This window comes from Pongo abelii, chromosome 15, assembly GCF_028885655.2.
Source record: "Pongo abelii isolate AG06213 chromosome 15, NHGRI_mPonAbe1-v2.0_pri, whole genome shotgun sequence".
Lineage (NCBI taxonomy): Eukaryota > Metazoa > Chordata > Mammalia > Primates > Hominidae > Pongo > Pongo abelii.
The window spans coordinates 27677487-27702980 of NC_072000.2; the positions used below are offsets into that span (position 1 = coordinate 27677487).

Here is a 25494-nt window from a genome sequence, read left to right on the forward strand (position 1 = left end):
TAGATTTGGAGGGAGGTTCCTTATAGAGGATGATGAAAATAGTTCTCTCTGAAGAGGTGACATCTAAACTGAGAACCGAATGACAACACCCAGGGTAAGAGTGTTTTACGCAAAGGGATTATTAGCAAGGGCAAAGGCCCTGAGGCAGGAATGAACATGACACATCTGAGAAACAAATAGCCCAAATATTTGCAAGTGTAATGAATGAAGGGGCAAGCAGTAGAAAGTGGACTTAAAGGGGAGACAGGTGTGACAGCCTTTTGGATTTCATTCAAAGGTCAATAAGCAGCTGAGAAAGAGTTTTAAGCCAGAGAGAGGCATGAACCCGCTGTTCCGTGAGAGTGGGTTATAGAATGGCATCTGCAGCCGTGGTCCAGGAGAGAGTTGGTCCGGGCTTGGATAGGGATGCTGCCAGCTCTGGTGCCGGTGTTGCTACAGGTGCGGAGGATGTCGGCAGAGCCAGAGGCCTACGCTAGCAAGGCTAGGAAAGACAGGACAGGTCTTATTCCATCTCTGGGGAAAGACGGAAGAGCCCTAAGTAAAGCTTATCTGTCCCAAGCGGAGCAGGGGAAGAAGACAGCAGGTGGGGAGCCAGTTGGGAGGCGGGAGGTGGAGGCCGGGGCGCGGAGAGACAGGCTTAGGCTTGGCGATGGGAGGACCCCGACCCGCCGTCTTCAGGCAGCGGGCGGCAGGTGGCGGGAGGCGGGAGGCGGGGACGAGAGGAGGGCGGGGAGGCGGGGATCCGGCCGGCGGAGGTGAGGAGCCTGAAAGCTGGCCCTCGCGAGGCGGCGCGGGGAGGGTGGGTGAAGAGCGCCTGTGCGCGCTAGAGGGAGCCTCACCCGCCGCCCTCCTCTGCGGCACCGCCCCTTCCCTGGCAGGGCTGACCCCGCCTCCTCCAGCCGACCCCGCCTCCTCCAGCCCTCCCCGCCCCACTACCCAGGAAGGCCGAGCTGGGTGCGAGCGCCGCTGCCGCTTTCGCTTTCCTTTCGCGGTGCCCACTCCGCTCCTCGTGCGGCGCTAGGCCCCCGTCCCGGTCATGGCCATGCTGAGGGTCCAGCCCGAGGCCCAAGCCAAGGTGAGCGCCGCGGGGTCTAGAAAGGGCCCACTGGGGAGGCGTGGCTCGAGCGGCCGGGGGCATTCCCGACCCGCCCACCAGGCTCCCACGCGAGTCGGGGGCAGTCGGCCGAGCTGGCGCGCCCAGAGCACCTGTGCCCCGGGGAGGGCGGCGACTGCTGCCTGCGGGGAGAGGCGAGGCGGCCGTGGTTCTGCGGGGTGAGGTGAAGCGGAGAGCTGGCGTGGAGGGGAACTCCGCTGGCCTGGGGCCGGGGCCACACACAGACTGGGTGCGGGACTGCCCCAGCTACCTTCTGGCCTTTCCCTCAGGGAGGGTCCTGGGGCCCACCCCGTCCCTGTCCTACTCGCAGAGGGCTCTCAGCACCCCTCCTCACACCTGCCAGGCGACCCCAGAGATCTGTTCTCACGTGAACACTGGCCCTTCACCTCCAGGAATGTTCTCATCCCCCATATCCAGCCCCAGGGATACCCACTCCACTCTCCGTAGATCCAGGTCTGCAGAGATCCACCTTCTCCACCACCCCAACCCACCCTACAGGCATCCATCTCGCTTTCTTCAGGTCTGGCCTTAGAGGGATCCCCTCCACCCTTCCCCAGGTCAGGCCCTACATAACCCTAAGGGAACTGTCCTCAAATGAACTGGCCTTAAAGCCAAGTTTCTGAAGGGATGCGTGTGCCCCACAGGTGGATGTGTTTCGTGAAGACCTCTGTACCAAGGTAAGACATGCCCCATCAGCGCGGCCCCACCCCTGCCCAACTCCTACTGCTCAACCCTGCCTCACTACCTAGGACGGGCATTTGATGCTGACTCCCATCCTCCTCCACCCCCACCTCACACACAGACAGAGAACCTGCTCGGGAGCTATTTCCCTAAGAAGATTTCTGAGCTGGATGCATTTTTAAAGGTACCGCAGCTGGGCAAGGAGCTAGGGAGTAAAGGCCAAGAGAAGAGTCTGGGGGCTGTGAGAGTGAGGTGAGAGGAACTCCCTCACCTCCAGCCCTCCTCCCAACCTACACCAGGAGCCAGCTCTCAATGAAGCCAACTTGAGTAATCTGAAGGCCCCGTTGGACATCCCAGTGCCTGATCCAGTCAAGGAGAAAGAGAAAGAGGAGCGGAAGAAACAGCAGGAGGCAAGCTGGGAAGATCTGGGAGAAGGGATTCAACCATGGGGGTAATCAGCCTTAGTCCTGACTCTCATGAGCCCCTCTCTTTCTGCAGAAGGAAGACAAGGATGAAAAGAAGAAGGGGGAGGATGAAGACAAAGGTACTTGAAACCACAATGGTGGGAACAGACTTGAGTCCCACTCACAGGAGCTCCTCCTAAGGATTTCTTTCCACTCTCCCCTTCGCCCCTCACACAGGCTCAATCATGTGACTGACCCATTGCTCACTCTCTAGGTCCTCCCTGTGGCCCAGTGAACTGCAATGAAAAGATCGTGGTCCTTCTGCAGCGCTTGAAGCCTGAGATCAAGGATGTCATTGAGCAGCTCAACCTGGTAAGCCCTCCCCCTTCAACTCTCAGGCTTCAAGTCAAACCATTGTCCTCTTGGTCCCTGCCATTTAGGGCCTGGCACTTGCCAGGTTTTAGCAAGAGAGGGCACAGCAAGTGAAACCAGAAGTCCAGGCCCTGGGGCTCAGGATAGACCTGGCATGCCTCCACCCAGTGTGGGGAGGGAAGCAAGGGAGAATATGAAACTGGGAATTGGGTAGAGGGCTGATGTGGCATTATGCCATTCCCTCTTCCCAGGTCACCACCTGGTTGCAGCTGCAGATACCTCGGATTGAGGATGGTAACAATTTTGGAGTGGCTGTCCAGGTGAGAGCGCTGCCCCACTTCCCTGCTCTTTTCTAGTCCATGCTTCCTTCCACTTTCCCCCTTGCTTTTTTTCCCTAGGAGAAGGTGTTTGAGCTGATGACCAGCCTCCACACCAAGCTAGAAGGCTTCCACACTCAAATCTCTAAGTGAGTGACCACCCATGTGCATACTGTTTTTGTTTTGGGAGACCTCCTTCTTCTACTCCATACACACTTCTCCTTCCACAGGTATTTCTCTGAGCGTGGTGATGCAGTGACTAAAGCAGCCAAGCAGCCCCATGTGGTAGGTGAGGCCCAGGTCAGGGTGCATGGGGGAAGGACACATGTAAGGTCAGGCCTGACCCGAGCTTCCCACAGGGTGATTATCGGCAGCTGGTGCACGAGCTGGATGAGGCAGAGTACCGGGACATCCGGCTGATGGTCATGGAGATCCGCAATGCTTATGTGAGGAGGCGAGGGCAGGGCAGGGGTGGGCAGAGGCAGCTTTCCCAGGCCACCCACTACCTGACCCTGCAGGCTAGGGGTTAAGGGTGACAAAGCTCAGCTTCTCCACAAGGCTAGAAATGGGGCACAGAGCCACTGGAGGCCTCTGACTGACCTCTACTCCCTGGCCCTGTAGGCTGTGTTATATGACATCATCCTGAAGAACTTCGAGAAGCTCAAGAAGCCCAGGGGAGAAACAAAGGGAATGATCTATTGAGAGCCCTCTCTCCCATTCTGTGATGAGTACAGCAGAGACCTTCCTGCTTTTTACTGGGGACTCCAGATTTTCCCCAAACTTGCTTCTGTTGAGATTTTTCCCTCACCTTGCCTCCCAGGCACAATAAATATAGTTATACCACTGCCCATCAGCCCAAGTCTCTTTATTGGATCAGGACCCCGCTGGCCCTGGCTTAGGCATTTCCATTTCCATTAGTGGGACCAACCCACTGGGTGATTTGAGTGTTGAGCCGCTGGTTGGTCCAGTCCTGCCGGATGTCATCAAGGTGGCAGTCAAAGTCCACAAGGTGCTGGTGGGCCCGATCTTCCAGTAGAGCTCCCACCATCTGCCGTGACTCTTCCCAGTCCCTCCACATCACTCTGAAATAGTAACCCCCATGGAGGTCAAACAGCAAGTAGTGGGTCCAGACACAGACTTAACAGAGATTGGGTCTAGAGAAAGACCCTTGGGGCAGGGCCAAGGACAGAGGAGACCCAGGAGCCTTGGGCTTCTAAGAAGAGGTAGAGGGAGTGGGGTACTCACAAGTTCTTATCCTTAGGGACCCAGCAGAGACCTTGGTTCTCCAGGACGATGACCGGGGGCACACGAGGCTGAGGCACCAGTTTCTGATTATCCAACTGAGTGGACAAAGATGGGCAAGTGAGAGTTTCAAGGGTCCGCCCACCCTACTTTCTTTTCATCTCCCCACCCAGAAACCCAAGCCTCACCATAATAAGTACTGCATCAGGGAAGAATTCTGCAATTCGCCCAGCAATTTTCAAGGCCAGGGGCCCAGGGCTGTGTAGAGGGAAGATCAGAGGAGTGAGGAGCCAACTGTGGGCAAAACCCATCAATTTGAGCTGGGCATCCCAGGTCTCATAGGTGTGGGCGCAGCTGTGGCCTTTCCCTGTAGGTGGCCTGCGGGGATCGGGCCTGCTGGATGCTTGATGCACGACTGCTTGATGCTTGAGTGCTGTGGGAAACAGGTGCTCAGATATTGCTGGTGAGAGTGGAAACCAAAGGTGGTCTTTTTGGAAGGTAATTTGGCATAACCATCCAAATTGAAACTGTATACATACTATACATATGCCGACCCAGAAATTCTACTTATAAAGAATTTACGGTAATTATAGGACAGTGTCTATAATAAAACATTGGAAACAACCTCAATGTTTAAAGCATTAAATAAGTTAGAGTACATCCATATTCAGACTATACAGCTGTTAGGGAAAGGTAGATCTTGGTATGGAAATAGGATGATGTCAAGTATTTATTAAGTGAGGGAGAAACGCAAATTACAAAACAGTACCTCTAATTGCTTCATGTATATGGTTAATATATATATATATAATTGTCTTTTCCTATATATATATATATATAAGGAAACTGCCTTATTTTTGAAGTTGCTGGTTGGGATTTCTCTGTTCTTTCAGCCCCTGGGGGACACCTCAGTTAAAGCAAGATCAGTCTGTTGGCCGAGAGTGGTGGCTCATGCCTGTAATCCCAGCACTTTGGGAGTCCGAGGCGCGTGGATCACCTGAGGTCAAGTTCTAGACCAGCCTGGCCAACATGGCGAAACCCCATCTCTACTAAAAATAAAAAAATAAAAATATATAAAAAAATATATAAAAAAAATTAGCCGGGCATGGTGGCGCTCATCTGTGATCCCAGCTACTCAGGAGGCTGAGGCAGAAGAATCGCTTGAATCCAGGAGGTGGAAGTTCCAGTGAGCTGAGATTGCGCCACTGCACTCCAGCCTGGGAGACAGAGAGGGAGACTCCGTCTCAAAAAAAAAAAAAAAAAAAAAAAATCAGTCTGTTGATACACAGTTGTCCTCCCCGCCCCAACGGCACTCCAGGGCAGGGCTCTGTCCTATTCATCTTTATATTTCTTCACTCCAGTACCCAGCATAGTGCCTGGTGTAAAGCCCCTGCTCCTAAGCGTTTGATGAAGGAAAGATTAAAGGAACGACCTTGGTTCATCTTGTGCGCCCCCGCCCCGCCCACCGCCCCACGCATCCTCGCCCTCTATTCCTCCAATCCCCAACCCGCCATAATCCTTTCCTTCTTCCTCTGGCTACGCCACTCACCTCTGATCGTTCACAGCTGCATTGGCATGGTAGTAACCAGCCACCACCAGACCGGCCTGTGCTCCCCACACATCCACCTGTCGTAGGAAAGGGGCCATCAGTAATTAAATTGTGCCGCTGGCTTTGTGGATGCGCACTGCTGCCAAGGGACCGGGGATGAACTTGGGCTGGGGTGTTGGGTGGGTTCGCGGTGGGGGATGGTCATCCAACGGAGGCACCTGGTTGAGGGCGACCTCCAACATGACGGACAGGGCCAGGTGGCTGTGGAAGAGGGGCACACAGTCGGTGAGGCACAGGCATTCTCCGGACCGCGGCGCTGGCGCCAGAAACAGCCCGTTGACTGCGGCGTGTGGGTACCGGGCAGCATGCAGGCACATCTTCACGTAGGCCAGGGCCGAGATCTCCACCTCCCCCATGGCGAGCGAGGCCTGGACGGGAAGCAGCAAGCCGGATTAGTACCGGATTAGGCGAGCCGATGCCTAGCTCGCGTCCGTGAAGCTCCCTCCAGCGCTTCGGCACGCTTCCCCGTGCCCTCTCACTTCGGTTCGGCGACAACGCTAACTCGACTCGCAGGTAGTCCGCCGGCTCCCGGCGCCCTGGGTCCGGGAGCCCGCCCCCGGCCCAGCCCGGGAGGAGGTCCCGATTGCATCCGAGCCCCGCCTTCCCGCGCCCCTAGCTGGCGGCCGCGACTCTGCGCCTGCCTGGGAGACAGACCAAGCTGCAGCTCCCTGCAGAACTGGCTCCTGGAGTCCCGCCCACGTGGTGCTCCTTGATAGGGCTAAAGGCTTTCAATTTGTCCAATCAGCGGCCGCGCCCCAACGTTGCTCCGCCTTTGTCTCCAGCGGATTGGAAAGAACCCACCATTGTGAAGCAAAGAAAATTGCCCGCACTCTTATTGGCTAGGTTCCCCGACTTCCGCTCTCGGTTGGTGGTTGGCTTTGCCTGTTACCTGTGTTGCCCACTACCACCGGCTCCGCCGAGCCCCGAGGATGGAGCGCTAGCCCGTAGCCGGGTGTCCCGGAGCGCTGCGGGCAAAGCAGACCGCCTTGCGCCTATTATGGGATGAGTGGATCTGTACTCTAGATCGGCTCTATCACTTACTAATGGGCCGTGTTGCCTTCGCGACTGCAGGTTTTCTTGCCCTTGGTTTATCTTTTGCCCATGTTCCTTTAAGGATTTAATAAGATATGTATGGGGGCAGCCTTCCAGCCTGTCTAGTGCTTCGCAGCACATTCTTATCTCATATTTTATGACAGGATAAGGCCCTGAATTAAAGAACAATCCCATGGAGTTTATAGCAAGATCACAGCAAAGGAACCCTTGTCTCTACCACCAGCCCAGGGCTGAATCTTGAAAAGCAGAGATAAAGACAGTGATTGACTGAAGAGGGTATGGGGGAGGACAGTAAGAAAAACTTAGATTCATCCTTCCCATAATGTCCTGCGATGTTATTTCCTTCACCACAATACCTTGGAAGCATTATTTCTTCCCCTCCTAGCCTTTAAGAAGGAGTCCAGGCCCGGCGCGGTGGCTCACGCCTTATAATCCCAGCACTTTGGGAGGCCGAGGTGGGTGGATCACCTGAGATCAGGACTTCGAGACCAGCCTGGCCAACATGGCGAAACCCCGTCTCTACTAAAAATACAAAAAAATTAGCCAGGTGTGGTGGCACATGCCTGTAATTCCAGCTACTCGGGAGGCTGAGGCAGGAGAATTGCTTGAATCCGGGAGACGGAAGTAGCAGTAAGCCGAGATCGTGCCATTGCACTCCAGCCTGGGCAACAGAGCAAGACTCCATCTCAGAAAAAAAAAAAGGGAGTCCAATCATTCATCCGTAGTTCTCCATAGTTCTCCCAGTGAAACCTCATTCTCCTTCTAGGCTTTTCCTAAACTGATGAGGATTCTTTCTTTCTTCATTCCTGATGTTGACCACAGAACTTTCCCCTTGTCTATCCAAAGCCTGATTATTCCTATAAGGGCTCTGTGCAAATGCCATCTCTTCCAATAATTCCTGAGACCTCTGGATGAAAATAATACTGTTACATTCCAAAATACAGGTTATCTGCATGGCTGCCATGGCATGTAACAATCCCCACCCTAGGCACTCAGGGTGCAGGACTTGGACTATAAACCCAATGGAGAAGATAGCCCTTCAACCTCTGTGACTTTTCTAAAGCTACTTTCCCCCCTTTTGCCTTAGATGGAAACAGATAAGCAGGAGAAGAAAGAAGGTAAGAGAGATAAGAGGTGACTAGGGAAGGGGAGATGGCACATTGACTACTGGATGAGAAAGGGCCTGAATCCCTTCTTTCTCACAGTCAAGATTACAGTGGGCATCTAAGTCATCTTTGTCTTTGTGACACCCACCCCTTCCCACCACATTCATCTTCAGGCTGGACATAGGTGCCACTCAATAAATGCTTTTTGAATGAATGACACACGCCAGAAGGGAATCCACACAACATATAGATCATTTATTTTCCTTCTAGTCCTGGGTTCAGTACATAGATGGCTTCTCTTCACCCTTTGGGTTGACAATTTTCTCCAGGTTGCTGCTGATGATATGATAAAGCTCAGCCTGGGAGAAGGCCAGAGTGCAAGAGTCAGGTTCTTAGCCAATTCCCTGCCTGCCCCCACTTATCCACCTCCCCTAAAGCCTTACTCCACACTCACATAGAAGGCCCTCAGGTCCAGCACCATGGCCCTGAGCTCCCCATAGGCTGCCTCATCTCGCTCATGCACCAAGGCCCGGTAATCCATCTGCAATGTGGGAGGCAAAGCTGAGTCAGTCCCATGGGAGGCTGGGACATGAGTCTGGTTTCCTTTTATAGGAAATAGGTTAACTTGAGAATGAACCCCTTCTTAGCACCAAGAAATAGGATCCCAAAGGACTGAGCAGAGAAAAGGGTCAAGGTCATTGAAGCCCAAACCAGTTTTTTCTAGGCAATGCTTTTAGCTTAATATTCTCCACATTGGGAAAGTCACAAACAAGACAAGGAGGACTTCTTCCTCCACACCTCCTCATCCCACCCCCGGCTAAAAAGCTGGTGGACTATCCACTCACTACATGAGTCTCCTTGGAGGCCTTGGCCACAGCATCCCCACGTTCTGAGAAGTACCTGCCAGAAGCAAGGGAATACCACAGGAATGAGTGTTCAGGCAGATGTACTCCCTCAGACCCTTCCCAAAGTCTCCCATCATCCTGATAGGGCTGCCCAGCTTTGGGGGGTCCCAAAGAAATGCTCCTACTGCCCCCAATGCTGGTCCTCTAGCTGCCCTCACTTGGAAATGGTTGTCTGGAAAGCTTCCACTTTGGTCTTGACAGCATTCACCCTCTCCAGCACCTTTTCCTGTGGTGACACGGGAGGCAAAGACAACACTTCATGTCCTCCCCATTTCATACACTATCTTCCTCCTCCTCCTGGTTCATGTCTAGCTCACCCCCTGAGGCTCTCCCCACTCTAAGTATCTTCAGTTACCCTTTTCTTACCTGGATTGCTACCCCAAAATCATTTCCATCTTCAATCTTGGGGATCAGGTGTTGGATCCATGTAATCACCTGTGTTAAGAGGTATCATGTAAGAATCATTCAACAAACATAATGAGTTCTTCCTATTACTGTCACTTCCTAAAAAATAGTTATATTTAATTGGGTACATATTACGTACCAGGTACTGCGCCATGTATTTCTTTCATTTAATCATCGCAGCAACCTTCAGAGATATGTATTTATTGTACCCATTTAACAGATGAAAAAACTGAGTCACAGAATGTCTAAGTGACTTACTTAAGGCTACCAGCTAGGTAACTGATAGAATCACGATTTGAACCTAAGCAGTCTCTCTCTAGGGTCCAATCTTTTGAAACAATTCACTCACTATATCATACCACCTCTACTATGAACCCAATACAGCAGTAGGTTCTGAGGTTACAGAGTGGATACTGCACAGTCTCTAATTTTGGGGTACTGTTGTGGTAAGAGAGGTCTAACAGAACGAGGAGAACAAAGGGGATCTAAGCCCAAGGCACAGAAGGAAGTTTTCTTTTTCAGGACTTGGTCTCTGTATGAAGGACTTGTATCTACGGAGGAGTCCAGGGCCTCACCTTGTGTCTTCTCTTTCTGCTTCCCCCATTTCCCAGGCTTACCAGAATGCATTTCTCTTTGAGAGTCCAGACTTCTGGCTTAACCAGGGCAAGCAGGGACAGGACTTTCTCATTCCCAGGGAGAAATCCACACTTAGGGACTGTGAGAAAGAGGGGATTCAGGCCCTTTCTCATCCAGTAGTCAATGTGCCATCTCCCCTTCCCCAACCACCTCTTATCTCTCTTACCTTCTTTCTTCTCCTGCTTATCTGTTTCCATCTAAGGCAAAAAGGGGGGAAAGTAGCTTTAGGAAAGTCACAGAGGTTGAAGGGCTATCTTCTCCATTGGGTTTATAGTCCAAGTCCTGCACCCTGAGTGCCTCACCTCATCATCCTTGGGTGGAGGGTCTGGGATGGGGATGTCCAGTGGGGCCCGGAGGGAAGTCAGGTCAGCCACATTGAGGGAGTCCTCCTGCACAGAGCTCACTGTCAAGGGCTGCCCAGCCTCTTCCCTTCATCCTAGGTCACAGCCTTCCCTCCATACATCCCACTTGCCCTCTGCCTCCCAACCTAGGCTCATGCCTCACGCCATCCTAATGTTCCTAATCCACTATTTGAAACTATTCTCTGCATGCTGAATCCAGTTGTTAGCTAGAGAGGGTGGGCAAAGGGGATAGAGGACATGGGATGGGGCAGAAGGGGCCCACACTACTCACTTGCAAGAGCTGATTCAGGTATATGATTTTCTGTGGCAAGAATCTGTAGAGGAATTCCTCCGCCTGTGGGTTACATTGCAAGGGAGGGGAATCACAGAATATGCTCAATGAGATGTCTGACAAATGGAACTGGAAGGGCCTTTGGAAATCACTGGGTCCAAGACTTGCAAATGAGGACACTGAAGACCTGAAAATGAAAGGACTTGCCCAAGCTGGTAAGTGGCAGAACCAAGGTTAGGACTGTGATACTCCTGCTTTGGAAGCCATGGTTTTTTTCCTCCACATCAAAAGAGGGGAGAAGTGCCAGAAGTCAGGAGAGTCATAAGAAAGGTCAGATTAAAGGTAGCTATCAATAATTCCGGGGTTACTTTGGGTGAAGGCTTGGTAAGGGAAGTAGGGTTGAGTCTAGGGTGACTTGGGGGGGTCATTCTGAGAGGCTGTTATCCTCAAGTATTGGTCCAAGATTCTGGGTCAAATCGCTCAAATCCAGAGACTTACCTCCTGGAAAAGATTCTGCCTGAAGACTTCCACCTACACAGAGAGCAGTACCCGGATGTTGGTTAAGGGTCTGGGTTGTCAAAAGCTTCCACCCACAACAGGGTGCCCTCGAACTGTGGCTCAGGCCTTTCTCACCACAAACTAGTTTTCCCTGGAAGCTCCTGCTCACTGCAGTCAGAGGGCAGGAATCTGGGAATCCCCGAGAAGTGAAGGCACTAGCGAGATTGGGGGAGTTCTCTGGCACTGCTTTGGTCCCCTGAACCACCCAGCTTGGCCTCCACCCAAGAGGGCTCTATGACCCCTTCCTGGCCTCCGATTCCCCATTACCTGTTTGCGGGCTTCCCCGCTCAGGCGCACCCCACACGGCTTGGCCATGCTGCTTCAGTCGCTAGATCTCTGGTCTCCCGGCTAGTCGCCCGGGCTTTCGCTTTCACTCCCCAGGTCCAGGCCCGCCCCCCTCAACCCCGCCCCCTTTCTTCTTTCCGCCCCCCTCCACCCCCTGGCAGGCCGCAAGCAGTAGGTAGCCCCTCAGCCATTCCCAGCCAGTTGCCACTAGGAGAGGCGGTGCTGGCTGGGTCAAAGCCCAGGGGCTGCCCGAGGGAGGGGCTACGGTGAGTGGGACCGCGGAGACTGGAGCAGGGGCTGTCCCTCGGAGAGGGGCGGGGCTTATAGCTAGGGCCAACGGGAAGTCCAGGGTTGGGGTAAGAGAGGTGGGAGTATGGCAAAGGGGGTATTCAGTGGCGGGCCTCCCCCAAGAAGGCTCGACCGCAAGTAGCGGACGGAGAGATCAGAGCGAGTGGGAGGGGCAGCCAGAGGGAGCGCCTGGGGTGGAGAAGGACTAGCCGCTCTTAGAAGGGAGCGGGCAGGGGTTGGGTGAGGGTCTTCCCTCTGCCTTCAGGACAGACCGGAGATGGGGCGGGACTCGCTCGAGAGGGGCTAGGGCCGGCCAGAGTCGGTTCCCCTGCAGGGTGGGACTTCCCCGGTGAGGCCCGGAGCGTACCGGACTGGTCCAGCTAGAAAAAGAAACGTTTTGAGCTGAATAGGATAACCCCGCGCCTGGGGCTATCCGGAAGGGGCGGAACCAGGTTGGGGGAAGGCGGGGAAGAGCGCTTGACTGAGAGAAGATGCTGGGGCGCTCTGAGGGAGGAGCCAAGAGCCATTTGCCTTCTCATTGGTTGGGACCTGGCCCTCCCTCTTGGCCACGCCCCCTGGTTTCCTGACACCGCTCCAACCTTAACCTTAAGCCCCGCCCGTTCCTCCGAAATTGGGTCGCAGTACCACCCTCTCTCTTAGTACTTCCTGTTCTCGGCTAACCCTGGCGCTGGGCCGGGGGCTGGAGAGTGACCGTGGTCTGAGTGACCTGGGGCGGCTGCGCGGGCTGGGGTGGGCCTCAAAGCCGGGCACCAGACGGGAGGGGCGGCGCTCGGGCCGCGCGCTGCCCGCGCCGGGTCCCGGCGGGCGGCGAGGCTGGGGCTGACTCCTGCCTCAGGATGCCGGGGGAGGAGGAGGAGCGGGCCTTCCTGGTGGCCCGCGAGGAGCTGGCGAGCGCCCTGAGGAGGGATTCCGGGCAGGCGTTTTCCCTGGAGCAGCTCCGGCCGCTACTAGCCAGCTCTCTGCCGCTAGCCGCCCGCTACCTGCAGCTGGACGCCGCACGCCTGGTCCGCTGCAACGCTCATGGGGAGGTGAGGCCCGGCCCCGCTTGGAAGGGGGACACCAGGGCCTGAGGCCCAGGCCACGCTCACACCTCTCTGCTCTCCTTGCTCCCAGCCCCGAAACTACCTCAACACCGTGTCCACGGCCCTGAACATCCTGGAGAAATATGGCCGCAACCTTCTCAGCCCTCAGCGGCCTCGGTACTGGCGCGGCGTCAAGTTTAATAACCCTGTCTTTCGCAGCACGGTGGATGCTGTGCAGGTGAATCCCCTGGCCTTATGGGAGAGGGGGCTGGGGTTTGTCTAGAAAAGGCCTGAGGTTGTGCTGAATGGGAAGGGGTCCAGTCCTACTAGGCAGGAAACCTCCTAGGTGGGTGACTGGTTGTGAATGTGTGGCAGGGGGGCCGAGATGTGCTGCGATTATATGGCTACACAGAGGAGCAGCCAGATGGGTTGAGCTTCCCGGAAGGGCAGGAGGAGCCAGATGAGCACCAGGTTGCTACAGTCACACTGGAAGTACTGCTGCTTCGGACAGAGCTCAGCCTGCTATTGCAGGTGAGATGCTCCTCTAGTCTTGATGGACTTATGCACCAGGGCTGGGGAGCCCAGCCTAACTCAAGTAAGTCTGAGGACCCCCGTGCTGCTGAACTATGGGCATAGTTCAGCATTCTGGGAGCTCCGGGTACTGATTTTCCTTCTGTGAATGTTAAGGGACCAGGGCTTAGAGGGAGGGCTTTGTTCTAGGGGTCTAGGTGGAAACCGTTTTTATCTGTATTATTGCAGAATACTCATCCAAGACAGCAGGCACTGGAGCAGCTGTTGGAAAACAAGGTTGAAGATGATGTAAGGAAGGCAGGAAAGGGGCTGGTGTACAAAGGAAACAGGAATTGTGAGACTCTGTGTCCCTAAACCCTTGTTCATTCCCTGCCCTTTCTTTTTCAGATGCTGCAGCTTTCAGAATTTGACCCCCTATTGAGAGAGATTGCTCCTGGCCCCCTCACCACACCCTCTGTCCCAGGTATTATTGGTCCTAAATTGGGGACCAAGTAGGAAGCTATACTGATGGAAATTTGGGATGCTCCTCCGTCTTCTTGGTTATCTTCCCTTGTGTTTGTTTGTTTGTTTTGAGATGGAGTTTTGCTCTTGTTGCCCAGGCTGGAGTGCAATGGTGCGATCTCCGCTCACCGCAACTTCCACCTCCCGGGTTCAAGCGATTCTCCTGCCTCAGCCTCCCGAGTAGCTGGGATTACAGGCATGCGCCACCACGCTTGGCTAATTTTGTATTTTTGGTAGAGATGGGGTTTCTCCATGTTGGTCAGGCTGGTCTGGAACTCCGGACCTCAAGTGATCCACCCACCTCAGCCTCCCAAAGTGCTAAGATTACTGGCGTGAGCCACCACGCCCGGCCTCTTTGTCTTTTAAAAGAGATTAAAATTGTTTCCTTGGGTCCAGATGTTTAAAAAGTAGTCTTGTGATTTGCCCCCATCCACAGCAGATTCAGATGTAACCTGGTCTTTTTTGGAAAGATGTTCCATCTCTCCTGCTCTCCAGGCTCCACTCCTGGTCCCTGCTTCCTCTGTGGTTCTGCCCCAGGCACACTGCACTGCCCATCCTGTAAACAGGCCCTGTGTCCAGCCTGTGACCACCTGTTCCATGGACACCCATCCCGTGCTCATCACCTCCGCCAGACCCTGCCTAGGGTCCTGCAGGGTACCCACCTGAGCCCCAGGTGAGAGGGCTTCTCTTCTGGGTGGGAGTGAAATTTAGAAAACTTAAGATCACTTGATTGACTACCTGCCAGTTTCTGTGCTAAAGACTGTTTAATAGAGGACAAGTAGCCAGTCAGAACCCTGAAGGAGATAATAGACATACACATCAAGCAGGTAGCAATTGCAGTAACCCAGGTTGTTATGGTAATACGTGGTTTGCAACCTAGTCTGAAGGGTCAGCTGAATCAGGCGGCAATATTTTAAACACCTAGTGTAGGTCAGGCCATGTGTTAGCAGTATCTACTAGGAAGAAGTGAGCTTTAAGCTGTCATGTAAATGTTGCATAGGCTATGGATATAAGAGTATTCGAGACGGACAATGTGTGCAAAGGCCAGTGACATGTGTTGTTACCCAGGAAATGGGGAATGCTTAGAGGTGAGGGATCCAGGCACCAGGTGCCACTTCAGCAGGCCATGTCTGCTTTTCCATTACAGTTTACCTGCCTCAGCCCAACCACGGCCCCAGTCGACCTCCCTGCTGGCCCTGGGAGACAGCTCTCTTTCTTCCCCTAATCCTGCAAGTGCTCGTTTGCCCTGGCACTGTGCTGCCTGTGCCATGCTAAATGAGCCTTGGGCAGTGCTCTGTGTGGCCTGTGATCGGCCCCGAGGCTGTAAGGGGTTGGGGTTGGGAACTGAGGGTCCCCAAGGAACTGGAGGCCTAGAACCTGATCTTACACGGGGTCGGTGGGCCTGCCAGAGCTGTACCTTTGAGAATGAGGCAGCTGCTGTGCTATGTTCCATATGTGAGCGACCTCGGCTGGCCCAGCCTCCCAGCTTGGTGATGGATTCTCGAGATGCTGACATTTGCCTGCAACCACTTCAGGTAACCTGTTCCTGGCCTTCCCAGCTCTTTATCGTGTGTTACCTCAGGCATTGTCTTCCCTATCCCATGTTTTCCTTCAGTTCCTCCCAACTCCCTGTATTTCTATTGTGAACTTCAGCCAGCCAGTCAAAGGGATAATTCTCTCTGCCTTCCCAGCAGGGGGATGCTTTGCTGGCCTCTGCCCAGAGTCAAGTCTGGTACTGTATTCACTGTACCTTCTGCAACTCGAGCCCTGGCTGGGTGTGTGTTATGTGCAACCGGACTAGTAGCCCCATTCCATTACAACATGCCCCCCGGCCCTATGCCAGCTCTTTGGAAAAGGGACCCCCCAAGCCTGGGACCCCACGACGCCTTAGTGCCCCCCTGCCCAGTTCCTGTGGAGATCCTGAGAAGCAGCGCCAAGACAAGATGCGGGAGGAAGGCCTCCAGCTAGTGAGCATGATCCGGGTAAGGACTGGGTCTGGGATGAGGTAGGGCTGAGCTGGTGTGGGAAAGGAGATGCTGCAGGTGGTTAATAGTTTCTGTGAATCTTGTCATTGTTAGCAGCAGCTGCCTGTTACTGAGGCAGTTACCATGCTGTACACTGATGACATGATCCATATGTCTGAGCTGAGCCACTGTCACCATCTTAGTTCAGGCTGAGGGTGGGTGAAGGGTGCCCCTCCTGATGGGCGGGACTGTTCCTTAGGAAGGGGAAGCCGCAGGTGCCTGTCCAGAGGAGATCTTCTCGGCTCTGCAGTACTCGGGCACTGAGGTGCCTCTGCAGTGGTTGCGCTCAGAACTGCCCTACGTGCTGGAGATGGTGGCTGAGCTGGCTGGACAGCAGGACCCTGGGCTGGGTGCCTTTTCCTGTCAGGAGGCCCGGAGAGCCTGGCTGGATCGTCATGGCAACCTTGATGAAGCTGTGGAGGAGTGTGTGAGGACCAGGCGAAGGAAGGTATCAGCTGTGCTGAATATGGGATAGGGTTGAGAGTCTGCATGTCTCACACTCTCCCTTGCTTGCTTTCCCACTTCATTCCCCCTCGCCACTCCCATCTTGCAGGTGCAGGAGCTCCAGTCTCTAGGCTTTGGGCCTGAGGAGGGGTCTCTCCAGGCATTGTTCCAGCACGGAGGTGATGTGTCACGGGCCCTGACTGAGCTACAGCGCCAACGCCTAGAGCCCTTCCGCCAGCGCCTCTGGGACAGTGGCCCTGAGCCCACCCCTTCCTGGGATGGGCCGGACAAGCAGGTGCTGGGAGGAGGCAAGAAGCCCAAGGGTCCACCTAGAGGAGCAAGAGGGAGCTGAGGGGAAGGGTCCCTGGAGTCTGACAGCACTTCCCCCCTCCACCTGAATCACATTGCAGAGCCTGGTCAGGCGGCTTTTGGCAGTCTACGCACTCCCCAGCTGGGGCCGGGCAGAGCTGGCACTGTCACTGCTCCAGGAGACACCCAGGAACTATGAGTTGGGGGATGTGGTAGAAGCTGTGAGGCACAGCCAGGACCGGGCCTTCCTGCGCCGCTTGCTTGCCCAGGAGTGTGCCGTGTGTGGCTGGGCCCTGCCCCACAACCGGGTAAGTCCCTCCCCATGGTACCTGGTCCAAGAATTACTCTATTCTTTTGGACCCCCATCCTACCCCAGTCCCCATCTCTGATCCTGTCTTCTGCTCTTCAGTTGCCCATATACCCCTGAAGGCTCCTGGGAGGGGGAGGTCAGGAATAGGCTTATCTCCTCCCTTTTAAAACAGTGTTCTATTATGGAAATTTTCAAACATGCAATAGTAGAGAAATTATACTACATTGTATAACAAATTCCCATACCCCCCTGCAACCCCTCCACTTCCAGTGTATTCGTCATCAAGCTTCAGCAATTGTCAACAAACATGATCAGTCTTTATTTCACATATATACACAGATGGTTATTTTGATATCAAGTATCAGGCACAATATAGTTTATAAATGCTTCAGTATATATCTCTAAAATGTAAAACTTTATTTATTTATTTATTTACTTATTTATTTTTTTTGAGATGGAATTTCACCCTTGCCCCCAGGCTGGAGTGCAATGGTGCGATCTCGGCTCACTGTAACCTCTGCCTCCTCCAAGCAATTCTCCTGCCTCAGCCTCCTGAGTAGCTGGGATTACAGGTACCCGCCACTACACTCGGCTAATTTTTGTATTTTTAGCAGAGACAGGGTTTTGCCATATTGGCCAGGCTGGTCTCGAACTCTTGACCTCTACGATTATTTTAAATACAGAGTAAAACTAAAATAAAACACATACAGAGCTAGTCTGACTACTCTGATCTAGAGTACGTGGAGGCTCAGGAACTAAGAAGGGCTTATTCCCATAAACTGGATATTTGCTGATGTTAAAGAATTACCAGGCTGGGCGCGGTGGCTCACACCTCTAAAGCCAGCACTTTGGGAGGCCAAGGCAGGCCGATCATGAGGTCAGGAGATCGAGACCATCCTGGCTGACACGGTGAAACCCTTTCTGTACTAAAAATGTAAAAAATTAGCTGGGTGTGGTGGCAGGCGCCTGTAGTCCCAGCTACTCAGGAGGCTGAGGCAGGAGAATGGCATAAACCCAGGAGGCGGAGCTTGCAGTGAGCGGAGATTGCGCCACTACACTCCAGCCTGGGCAACAGCGCAAGACTCCGTCTCAAAAAAAGAAAAGAATTACTGTTCATTTTTGTGTGTGTGTGTGTGACAGTGCTACTGTGGCTATGTTTTCAAAAAGAATTTTGCTGGGCATGATGCCTCATGCCTGTAATCCTAGCGCTTTGGGAGGCTGAGGTGGGAGAATACCTTGAAGCCAGGAGCTAGAGACCAGCATGGGCAACATAACAAGACCCCCATCTCTAAAAAAATAAATAAAGGGCCGGGCGTGGTGGCTCACGCCTGTCATCCCTGCACTTTGGGAGGCCAACATGGGTGGATCGTGAGGTCAAGAGATTGAGACCATCCTGGTCAACATGGTGAAACCCCGTCTCTACTAAAAATACAAAAATTAGCCAGGCGTGGTGGCGTGCACCTGTAATCCCAGCTACTCAAGAGGCTAAGGCAGGAGAATCGCTTGAACCTGGGAGGTGGAGGTTGTAGTGAGCCAAGATCGTGCTGCTGCACTCCAGCCTGGGCGACAGAATGAGATTCCATCTCAAAAAAAAAAAAAAATTAAATTAAAAAAAATAATAAAATACATAAATAAAGTTGGCCAGGCACAGTGGTTCATATCTGTAATCCTAGCACTTTGGGAGGCTGAGGCAGGTGGATCACCTGAGGTCAGGAGTTAGAGACCAGCCTGACCAACATGGTGAAACCCTGTCTCTACAAAAAATACAAAAATTAGTCGGGCGTGGTAGTGGGTGCCTGTAATCCCAGCTACTTGGGAGGCTGAGGCAGGAAAATCTCTTGAACCTGGGAGACGGAGGTTGCAGTGAGCCAGGATCGCGCCGCGGCACTCCAGTCTGAGCGACAGAGTGAGACTCTGTCTCAAAATAAATTAAATAAATAATTGTAGAATCTACAGGAAGTTTCAAAAATAGTGCATAGAGTCCCGTGTACTTTTCACTAACCTTCACTCAGCGATGACATTTTTTTGAGACGGAGTCTCGCTCTGTCGCCCTGGCTGGAGCGCAGTGGCGCAGTCATGGCTCACTGCAACCTCTGCCTCCCTGTTCAAGCGATTCTCCTGTCCCAGCCTCCCGAGTAGCTGTGATTACAGGTATCTGCAACCATGCCCGGCTAATTTTTTTTTTTTTTTTTTTTTTGAGACAGAGTTTTGCTCTTGTTGCCCAGCCTGGAGTGCAATGATGCGATCTCGGCTCACTGCAGCCTCTGCCTCCCGGGTTCAAGTGATTCTCCTGCCTCAGCCTCCTGAGTAGCTGGGATTACAGGCATGCACCACCACACCTGGCTAATTTTGTATTTTTAGTAGAGATGGGTCAGGCTGGTCTGGAACTCCAGACCTCAGGTGATCCGCCTGCCTCAGCCTCCCAAAGTGCTGGGATTACAGGCATGAGCCATGGTGCCTGGCCTAATTTTTGTATTTTTAGTAGAGACAAGGTTTCACAATGTTGGCCAGGCTGGTCTCGAACTCCTAGCCTCAAGTGATCCGCCTGCCTTGGCTTCCCAAAGTACTGGGATTACAGGTGTGAGCCAGTGTGCCCGGCCCCCAGTGGTGACTTCTTATATAATTATAGTACAATATCAAGACCAAGAAATAAGACATTGCTACAATGTTAGCTATACTACAGGTCTTGTTCATTTTTCACATGGATGTGCCGCTGTGTGTATGTGTGGTTCTATGCAGTTCTGTCCCACATTTAGATGCATATAACCACCACCATAATCAAGATACAGATTGTTTCATCACCACAAAGGAACTCCCTCATGTACCTCTTTAGTTATACCCTTCTGCCCCCACTTCTAGTCACCTGGCAAGCGTGAATCTGTTCTCCACCTCTATAGTTTTGTCATTTCAAGCATGTTATTTGTATATTTAATGGAATATGAATGTTTTTATAGGCACTTTTGCCTTTACCTTAGGTGTCACCATTGTCTATTTTCTTCCACCCGACTGTCTTCAGATGTTTAGGTTGCCTGCCTGGCCCCTGCTGGCACTTGAGGTTGTTAACCCTGCCCAGTTGTTAATTAGACCCTGATTTCTTAGTGGACACCTGGCCACTGCCTCTTCCTAGGCTGGCAGCTGTGGCTTCTGACCCCCTCCCCTCCAACCCCTCACCCTCCAGATGCAGGCCCTGACTTCCTGTGAGTGCACCATCTGTCCTGACTGCTTCCGCCAGCACTTCACCATCGCCTTGAAGGAGAAGCACATCACAGACATGGTGTGCCCTGCCTGTGGCCGCCCCGACCTCACCGATGACACACAGTTGCTCAGCTACTTCTCTACCCTTGACATCCAGGTACTGCAGCCCCTCTAGGACTCAGGTACCCTGAGCTTTGAACAGGAACCCTCCCACCCACCACCTCTGCATCCTGTCCCCAGCTTCGAGAGAGCCTAGAGCCAGATGCCTATGCGTTGTTCCATAAGAAGCTGACCGAGGGTGTGCTGATGCGGGACCCCAAGTTCTTGTGGTGTGCCCAGGTAAGTGGCCTGCCCAGGGGAGCTACTGTGGAGGGGCAGGGGATGGTTCCAGGTCAGGCCTTCGATAACTTTATGCTCTTGCACTTCCAGTGCTCCTTTGGCTTCATATATGAGCGTGAGCAGCTGGAGGCAACTTGTCCCCAGTGTCACCAGACCTTCTGTGTGCGCTGCAAGCGCCAGGTGAGGCACATTCATCCTTTCAGAAATACTTGCTGAGCTACTGCCAGGTACTGTGTGTGTTAGACTCAGGGGAGTTTATGTACTGGAGAGCAAAATAGACATGAGCTCTGAGGTCAGAAGAGCTTACAGACTAGTCAGAAAGACTAGGCACAAGGAGGAAGGGAAGCAGAGGGAGGGAGGAAATCGGGAGGGAAAGGAAAGGGGAGGAGGAAGAAAGGAAAGAAAGTAAGCCAGAGGAACTAATTATACATAGGCGTAAGTTCTATGAAGAAAACAAACAGGAACCTGAGATCAGGGTAACAGAGTGGACCTACTTAGGGTAGAGAGGTCAGACAAGTCTTCCCTAAAATGGTTTAAGCTCAGGCCTAAACATTAAAAAGAAGCCAGCCATGCAAAGAGCATTTGGGAGAGAAAGAACAACACATGGAAAGGCCAGAGTCAGAAAAAAGTGTTGTATGGCTGGAGCCTGGAAAGCAAGGCGGGAGTGGCAGGTGGTCAGAGAGAAGCCAGCTGCCAGGTCTGGAGAGCCCTGGAGGCCAAGTGAGGCAGGCGTCCGTCCGCCTTCATTCTGAGATAAAGCAAGGGTGATACTATCTCATTTATCTTTCGTTTATTTATTTATTTATTTATTTTTAGAGACAAGAACTCACTCTCACCCAGGCTGGGGTCCACTGGTGCAGTCACAGCTCACTGCAGCCTCCAACTCCTGGTCTCAAGTGATCCCTCGCCTCAGCCTTCCAAAGTACTGGCATTACAGGCATGAGCCACTATGCCCAGCCACATTTATCTTTTAAGAAGTGTAATATTTGTCTAGGCATGGTGGCTTCCGCCTGTAATCCCAGCACTTTGGGAGGCCATGGTGGGTGGATCACTTGAGGTCGGGAGTTCAAGACCAGCCTGCCCAATATGGTGAAACCCCGTCTCTACTAAAAATACAAAAATTAGCCGGGTGTGGTGGCATGTGCCTGTAATCCCAACTACTCTGGAGGCTGAGGCGGGAGAATCACTTGAACCCGGGAGGTGGAGGCTGCAGTGAGCCAAGATCACGCCATTGCACTCCAGCCTGGGTACAGAGCGAGACTGCGTCTCAAAAAAAAAAAGAAGTGTAATATTTGATACGAAAAAAAAAATTTCATCTGCATCATGTCAGAAACAAAGTGAACACCTGAGACTACCACAGAACCAAAACACCACCAATACTGTGGAAGCTACCTGACTCGCAGTTTTGAAGGCCTTTTGACAGCCATGGGGAGAATTGACCCTAGGGGAGCAGGAATGGGAAACAGAGAGACTAGTAACCGAGGCAAGCAATTGAGGCAAGGTCTGATGGTGGCCTGGAGTGAAGTGGTAGCAGTAGGGATGAAGGAAAAAGGGATATGGTAGAGATGGTCTGTGGGGTGGAAACAAGGCAAAAGGAGTGTGAGGTGGTAGGAGAAAATGAAAGGACCAAGGATGGCCTCTCATTTTGAGATCTGAGCAAATGGTAGGTGGCAGTGACATAAACCAAGCTGGGGAACCACTGGATGTGAGTGGAGGGGCCAGCAAGAAGGGCCAGGGGATGGGATAGAGCTCCCACGTGAAGCCTACTTTCCCTCCGGCAGTGGGAGGAGCAGCACCGAGGTCGGAGCTGTGAGGACTTCCAGAACTGGAAACGCATGAACGACCCAGAATACCAGGCCCAGGGCCTAGCAATGTATCTTCAGGAAAATGGCATTGGTAAGGCCGCCCTACTTGGCCTGTTTGCTCAGAAGCCTGTCATTGCCAGCAGCTCTCTTCCTGAGGAACTTGAGTTGCGGTGGCAGCGCCAGCCCTGACCTCTTGTCCTTTGCAGACTGCCCCAAATGCAAGTTCTCATACGCCCTGGCCCGAGGAGGCTGCATGCACTTTCACTGTACCCAGTGCCGCCACCAGTTCTGCAGCGGCTGCTACAATGCCTTTTATGCCAAGAATGTGAGCCCAGAGAGCTGGGGAAGGGATGGAAGGGTGGGGGGGCGCCATTGGCTTTGAGAGTCAGAGGCTATTAAGGAGTGGCCCCAGGGAAGAGAAGAGGTCAATGGGATGTAAAGCACAACTCTCTATCCCCTTACCCTTTGCTTGCTCCTCCAATGTCTCCATCTCCCCTCACCCTTACACCCCTCACGCAGGGGTTCCTGAGAGGCCAGGACCCCAACAGTCTCCAACTTCCTCTCTCCCATCTGGGTTTCTGCCAGAAATGTCCAGAGCCTAACTGCAGGGTGAAAAAGTCCCTGCACGGCCACCACCCTCGAGACTGCCTCTTCTACCTGCGGGACTGGACTGCTCTTCGGCTTCAGAAGCTGCTACAGGTCAGAGGTGGCCAGGAGAGAAGACGGCCCAGGGTGGGCAAGAATGGAAAAGGCTCCATGCTAGGAAATGCAACAGGGACTTGGCATCAAGGGGAATGTAACACCCATCTGTCTCTCCTCCTCCTCAGGACAATAACGTCATGTTTAATACAGAGCCTCCAGCTGGGGCCCGGGCAGTCCCTGGAGGTGAGTGTTAGGACAAGCCTTTGAGAAGAGGAGATGGTGTGCTGGGCTCCCACCGTGTGATGGGTAAAGGGGAGGCTTGGGTCTGGGGTCACTTGTTGCATGCCCTTTGGCAGGTTAATTGAGACCCCAGGCCTTGTTTCTTCCGCTGTAAAATGGGGGTAGTATCCACCTTGCAGCTGAGCCATTTTACATAAGACATCTTTAAAGAACCTGGTACCCAAGAAGGCATTAATACTAATTTTCTTCTCCCATTCCCAAATGATCATAATTAATTAATTAATTCAATGAGTGTTTAATGAGACCTGCTAGTTGCAGGGCACTGTTTTAGTTTCCATGAGGGCAACAGAAAGGTGTTACATATGGTTCTAACCTCTTTCACTTCTTACAGTGTAGACAGAGGTAAGTCTACAGTCCATACCACCCTGAACGTGACTGATCTTTTCTGATCTTGGAGGCTAAGCAGGTTCGGGCCTGGTTAGTACTTGGATGAGAGATTGGCTGGGAATTCCAGGCGCTATAGGTTTTAAATTTATTTTTTAAAAAGTAGAGGTGGCCGGCCGGGCGCATTGGCTCATGCCTGTAATCCCAGCACTTGGGGAAGCCGAGGCGGGTGAATCACGAAGTCAGATCGAGACCATCCTGGCTAACACAGTGAAACCCCATCTCTACTAAAAATACAAAAAATTAGCCGGGCGTGGTGGCGGGCGCCTGTAGTCCCAGCTACTCGGGAGGCTGACGCAGGAGAATGACATGAACCCGGGAGGTGGAGCTTGCAGTGAGCAGAGATCGCAGCACCGCACTGCAGCCTGGGCAACAGAGTGAGACTCCGTCTCAAAAAAAAAAAAAAAAAAAAAGTGTCTGGGCGCGGTGGCTCACACCTGTAATCTCAGCACTTTGGGAGGCCGAGGCAGGTGGATCACCTGAGGTCAGGAGTTCGAGACCAACCTGGCCAACAAGGTGAAACCCTGTCTCTACTAAAAATACAAAAAAACTAGCAAGGTGTGGTGGCAGGCACCTGTAATCTCAGCTACTCGGGTGGCTGAGGCAGGAGAATCACTTGAACCCTGGAGGTGGAGATTGCAGTGAGCCAAGATTGCGCCATTGCACTCCAGTCCAGCCTGGACAACAAGGGTGAAACTCCATCTCAAAAAAAAAAAAGAAAAGAAACAGAGGTAGCCAATAGCCAGGAGTGGTGGCTCACACCCATAATCCCAGCGCTTTGGGAGGCTAAGGCAAGAGGATTACTTGAGCCCAGGAGTTTGAGACCAGCCCGAACAACATAGTGAGACCCTGTCTCTATTTAAAAAAAAAAAAAAAAAAAAAAGGTAAGACCTTCACAGAATAAGTTAACTAGTCAAGAGATAAATAACAACCAAAAAAAAAAAAAAAAAAACCATCTCAAGAGGGTATGTGTTTATGAGCCAAAAGCCAGCTTGGATAAAAGTAGGGACAAGGTCCCTGCCTCTGTATCAGATGGTCTGCCGTTGACGGCACCTCTGAGTACCCACCAGCACCACTGGGAAAGCAGGAGTTGCTGTGCTCAGTCCCTTCCTTGGAGGCTGCCTTCCCTGCCTTGTGGATATCCCAGTTCTGGAGCTTTGTGGTCATTGGCCTCCCAACAGAGGCTCCCTTCTTCCCTCGCCTTTAGGCGGCTGCCGAGTGATGGAGCAGAAGGAGGTTCCCAATGGGCTCAGGGACGAAGCTTGTGGCAAGGAAACTCCAGCTGGCTATGCCGGCCTGTGCCAGTGAGTGCCAGCAGGACATGGGCATGGTGTTGGGCAGTGGGTAGAAGTGGGGAGGGCATGCCCAGGCAGTAAAATGGGTCCTTGGGAGCAGTAGGTCTTGCAGTGGGTGGGAGGGAGGAGGCTTTCTGGGCAAGGGCATGGGTAGATAGTAGCAGGCAGTGTGGGCACAGGCGGGTTGTTAATCTTGTTCGTCCACGTGTCTCAGAGTCCAGCTGTGTTAGACACACTCAGTTAATATTAGCCAACAGAACAAACATTCTGCTCCCTTTTCTCCCCAGGGCACACTACAAAGAGTATCTTGTGAGCCTCATCAATGCCCACTCGCTGGACCCAGCCACCTTGTATGAGGTGGAAGAGCTGGAGACGGCCACTGAGCGCTACCTGCACGTACGCCCCCAGCCTTTGGCTGGAGAGGATCCCCCTGCTTACCAGGCCCGCTTGTTACAGGTATAGCCTCCACCTAGCCTCACCTCTTAACCCACCCTACAGAAGTCACCTGGTGCTGACTGTGTCTGAGCTCCAGGCTTCCAGTATCATTACCTTCTCTCTCCTGCAGAAGCTGACAGAAGAGGTACCCTTGGGACAGAGTATCCCCCGCAGGAGGAAGTAGCTGAGGGCAAGGGTCCCGATGAGGGTCCCATGGCCTACTCCCTCAGGAACAGCTCCAGCACCAATAAAGAGGCATCTTACCACCCAGGCTTCTTGGTGGTCCTTCTTCCTGGTGCCACCATCTAGGGGCACCAGGGAAAGAGCGG

At 53.0% G+C, this 25494-nt stretch overlaps 4 protein-coding genes across 12 annotated transcripts; 2 read left to right on the plus strand and 2 right to left on the minus strand.

Annotated features, from left to right (window-relative positions):
- Window positions 1-806: 806 nt before the first annotated feature.
- On the plus strand, window positions 807-3741 carry PSME1 (proteasome activator subunit 1). Of its 3 annotated transcripts, XM_063715538.1 has the most exons (12): window positions 914-1075; window positions 1507-1671; window positions 1759-1791; window positions 1917-1979; window positions 2095-2205; window positions 2294-2339; window positions 2474-2571; window positions 2823-2891; window positions 2970-3037; window positions 3119-3173; window positions 3248-3334; window positions 3510-3741. In XM_063715538.1, the coding sequence occupies exons 1-12, from the start codon at window positions 1037-1039 to the stop codon at window positions 3588-3590; spliced, it is 915 nt and encodes a 304-aa protein (XP_063571608.1). In that variant the 5' UTR covers window positions 914-1036; the 3' UTR covers window positions 3591-3741. The 3 variants fall into 3 exon arrangements, with proteins under 3 accessions (XP_009247243.1, XP_063571608.1, XP_009247242.1); XM_009248968.4 differs by lacking the exon at window positions 1507-1671 and having other exon boundaries at window positions 807-1075; XM_009248967.4 differs by lacking the exons at window positions 1507-1671; window positions 3510-3741 and having other exon boundaries at window positions 3248-3448.
- Window positions 3739-6486, minus strand: EMC9 (ER membrane protein complex subunit 9). 5 transcript variants are annotated; one of them, XM_002824603.6, is made up of 6 exons: window positions 6219-6422; window positions 5898-6107; window positions 5680-5756; window positions 4319-4388; window positions 4134-4228; window positions 3739-3970 (listed from the first exon to the last, which is right to left on the minus strand). In XM_002824603.6, the coding sequence occupies exons 2-6, from the start codon at window positions 6093-6095 to the stop codon at window positions 3784-3786; spliced, it is 627 nt and encodes a 208-aa protein (XP_002824649.1). In that variant the 5' UTR covers window positions 6096-6107; window positions 6219-6422; the 3' UTR covers window positions 3739-3783. The 5 variants fall into 5 exon arrangements, with proteins under 5 accessions (XP_002824649.1, XP_009247241.1, XP_063571610.1 ...); XM_009248966.4 differs by having other exon boundaries at window positions 5898-6486; XM_063715540.1 differs by lacking the exon at window positions 5898-6107 and having other exon boundaries at window positions 4319-4563; window positions 6139-6419.
- Window positions 6487-8132: 1646 nt separating this feature from the next.
- Window positions 8133-12132, minus strand: PSME2 (proteasome activator subunit 2). Its single transcript, XM_002824602.5, has 11 exons — window positions 11303-12132; window positions 10976-11008; window positions 10478-10540; window positions 10147-10233; window positions 10011-10041; window positions 9826-9923; window positions 9170-9238; window positions 8962-9029; window positions 8744-8798; window positions 8353-8439; window positions 8133-8257 (listed from the first exon to the last, which is right to left on the minus strand). Exons 1-11 carry the CDS (start codon window positions 11348-11350, stop codon window positions 8177-8179), a joined length of 720 nt encoding a protein of 239 aa, XP_002824648.1. The 5' UTR covers window positions 11351-12132; the 3' UTR covers window positions 8133-8176.
- On the plus strand, window positions 11525-25431 carry RNF31 (ring finger protein 31). Of its 3 annotated transcripts, none has more exons than XM_063715535.1 (21): window positions 11525-11586; window positions 12743-12889; window positions 13027-13182; window positions 13411-13470; window positions 13570-13645; window positions 14179-14356; window positions 14831-15218; window positions 15375-15665; window positions 15907-16155; window positions 16261-16446; window positions 16562-16768; window positions 19949-20122; window positions 20206-20304; window positions 20395-20484; window positions 22086-22200; window positions 22316-22434; window positions 22695-22808; window positions 22937-22994; window positions 24643-24739; window positions 25018-25186; window positions 25296-25431. In XM_063715535.1, the coding sequence occupies exons 5-21, from the start codon at window positions 13570-13572 to the stop codon at window positions 25347-25349; spliced, it is 2664 nt and encodes an 887-aa protein (XP_063571605.1). In that variant the 5' UTR covers window positions 11525-11586; window positions 12743-12889; window positions 13027-13182; window positions 13411-13470; the 3' UTR covers window positions 25350-25431. The 3 variants fall into 3 exon arrangements, with proteins under 3 accessions (XP_063571605.1, XP_024087178.2, XP_054385886.1); XM_024231410.3 differs by lacking the exon at window positions 11525-11586 and adding an exon at window positions 12209-12657; XM_054529911.2 differs by lacking the exons at window positions 11525-11586; window positions 12743-12889 and having other exon boundaries at window positions 13118-13246.
- Window positions 25432-25494: the final 63 nt, after the last annotated feature.

Bases quoted from the DNA above. Each gene is read 5' to 3' on its own strand.
- PSME1 (XM_063715538.1), top strand. From the start codon at position 1,037: ATGGCCATGCTGAGGGTCCAGCCCGAGGCCCAAGCCAAG. The intron at 2,340-2,473 runs GTACTTGAAACC...CTCACTCTCTAG, and splicing joins GGGGGAGGATGAAGACAAAG to GTCCTCCCTGTGGCCCAGTG. The intron at 3,335-3,509 runs GTGAGGAGGCGA...CTGGCCCTGTAG, and splicing joins TGGAGATCCGCAATGCTTAT to GCTGTGTTATATGACATCAT.
- EMC9 (XM_009248966.4), bottom strand. From the start codon at position 6,095: ATGGGGGAGGTGGAGATCTCGGCCCTGGCCTACGTGAAGATGTGCCTG. The intron at 4,389-5,679 runs GTGAGTGGCGTA...CCCTCTACACAG, and splicing joins GCAGCTGTGAACGATCAGAG to CCCTGGGCCCCTGGCCTTGA. The intron at 3,971-4,133 runs GTGAGTACCCCA...TTACTATTTCAG, and splicing joins GTCCCTAAGGATAAGAACTT to AGTGATGTGGAGGGACTGGG.
- PSME2 (XM_002824602.5), bottom strand. From the start codon at position 11,350: ATGGCCAAGCCGTGTGGGGTGCGCCTGAGCGGGGAAGCCCGCAAACAG. The intron at 11,009-11,302 runs GTAATGGGGAAT...CTCTCTGTGTAG, and splicing joins GCGGGGAAGCCCGCAAACAG to GTGGAAGTCTTCAGGCAGAA. The intron at 9,924-10,010 runs GTAAGAGAGATA...TCTTTCTCACAG, and splicing joins TAAGCAGGAGAAGAAAGAAG to TCCCTAAGTGTGGATTTCTC.
- RNF31 (XM_024231410.3), top strand. From the start codon at position 12,466: ATGCCGGGGGAGGAGGAGGAGCGGGCCTTCCTGGTGGCCCGCGAGGAG. The intron at 20,485-22,085 runs GTGAGGCACATT...TCCCTCCGGCAG, and splicing joins GTGTGCGCTGCAAGCGCCAG to TGGGAGGAGCAGCACCGAGG. The intron at 22,995-24,642 runs GTGAGTGTTAGG...CCTCGCCTTTAG, and splicing joins GGCCCGGGCAGTCCCTGGAG to GCGGCTGCCGAGTGATGGAG.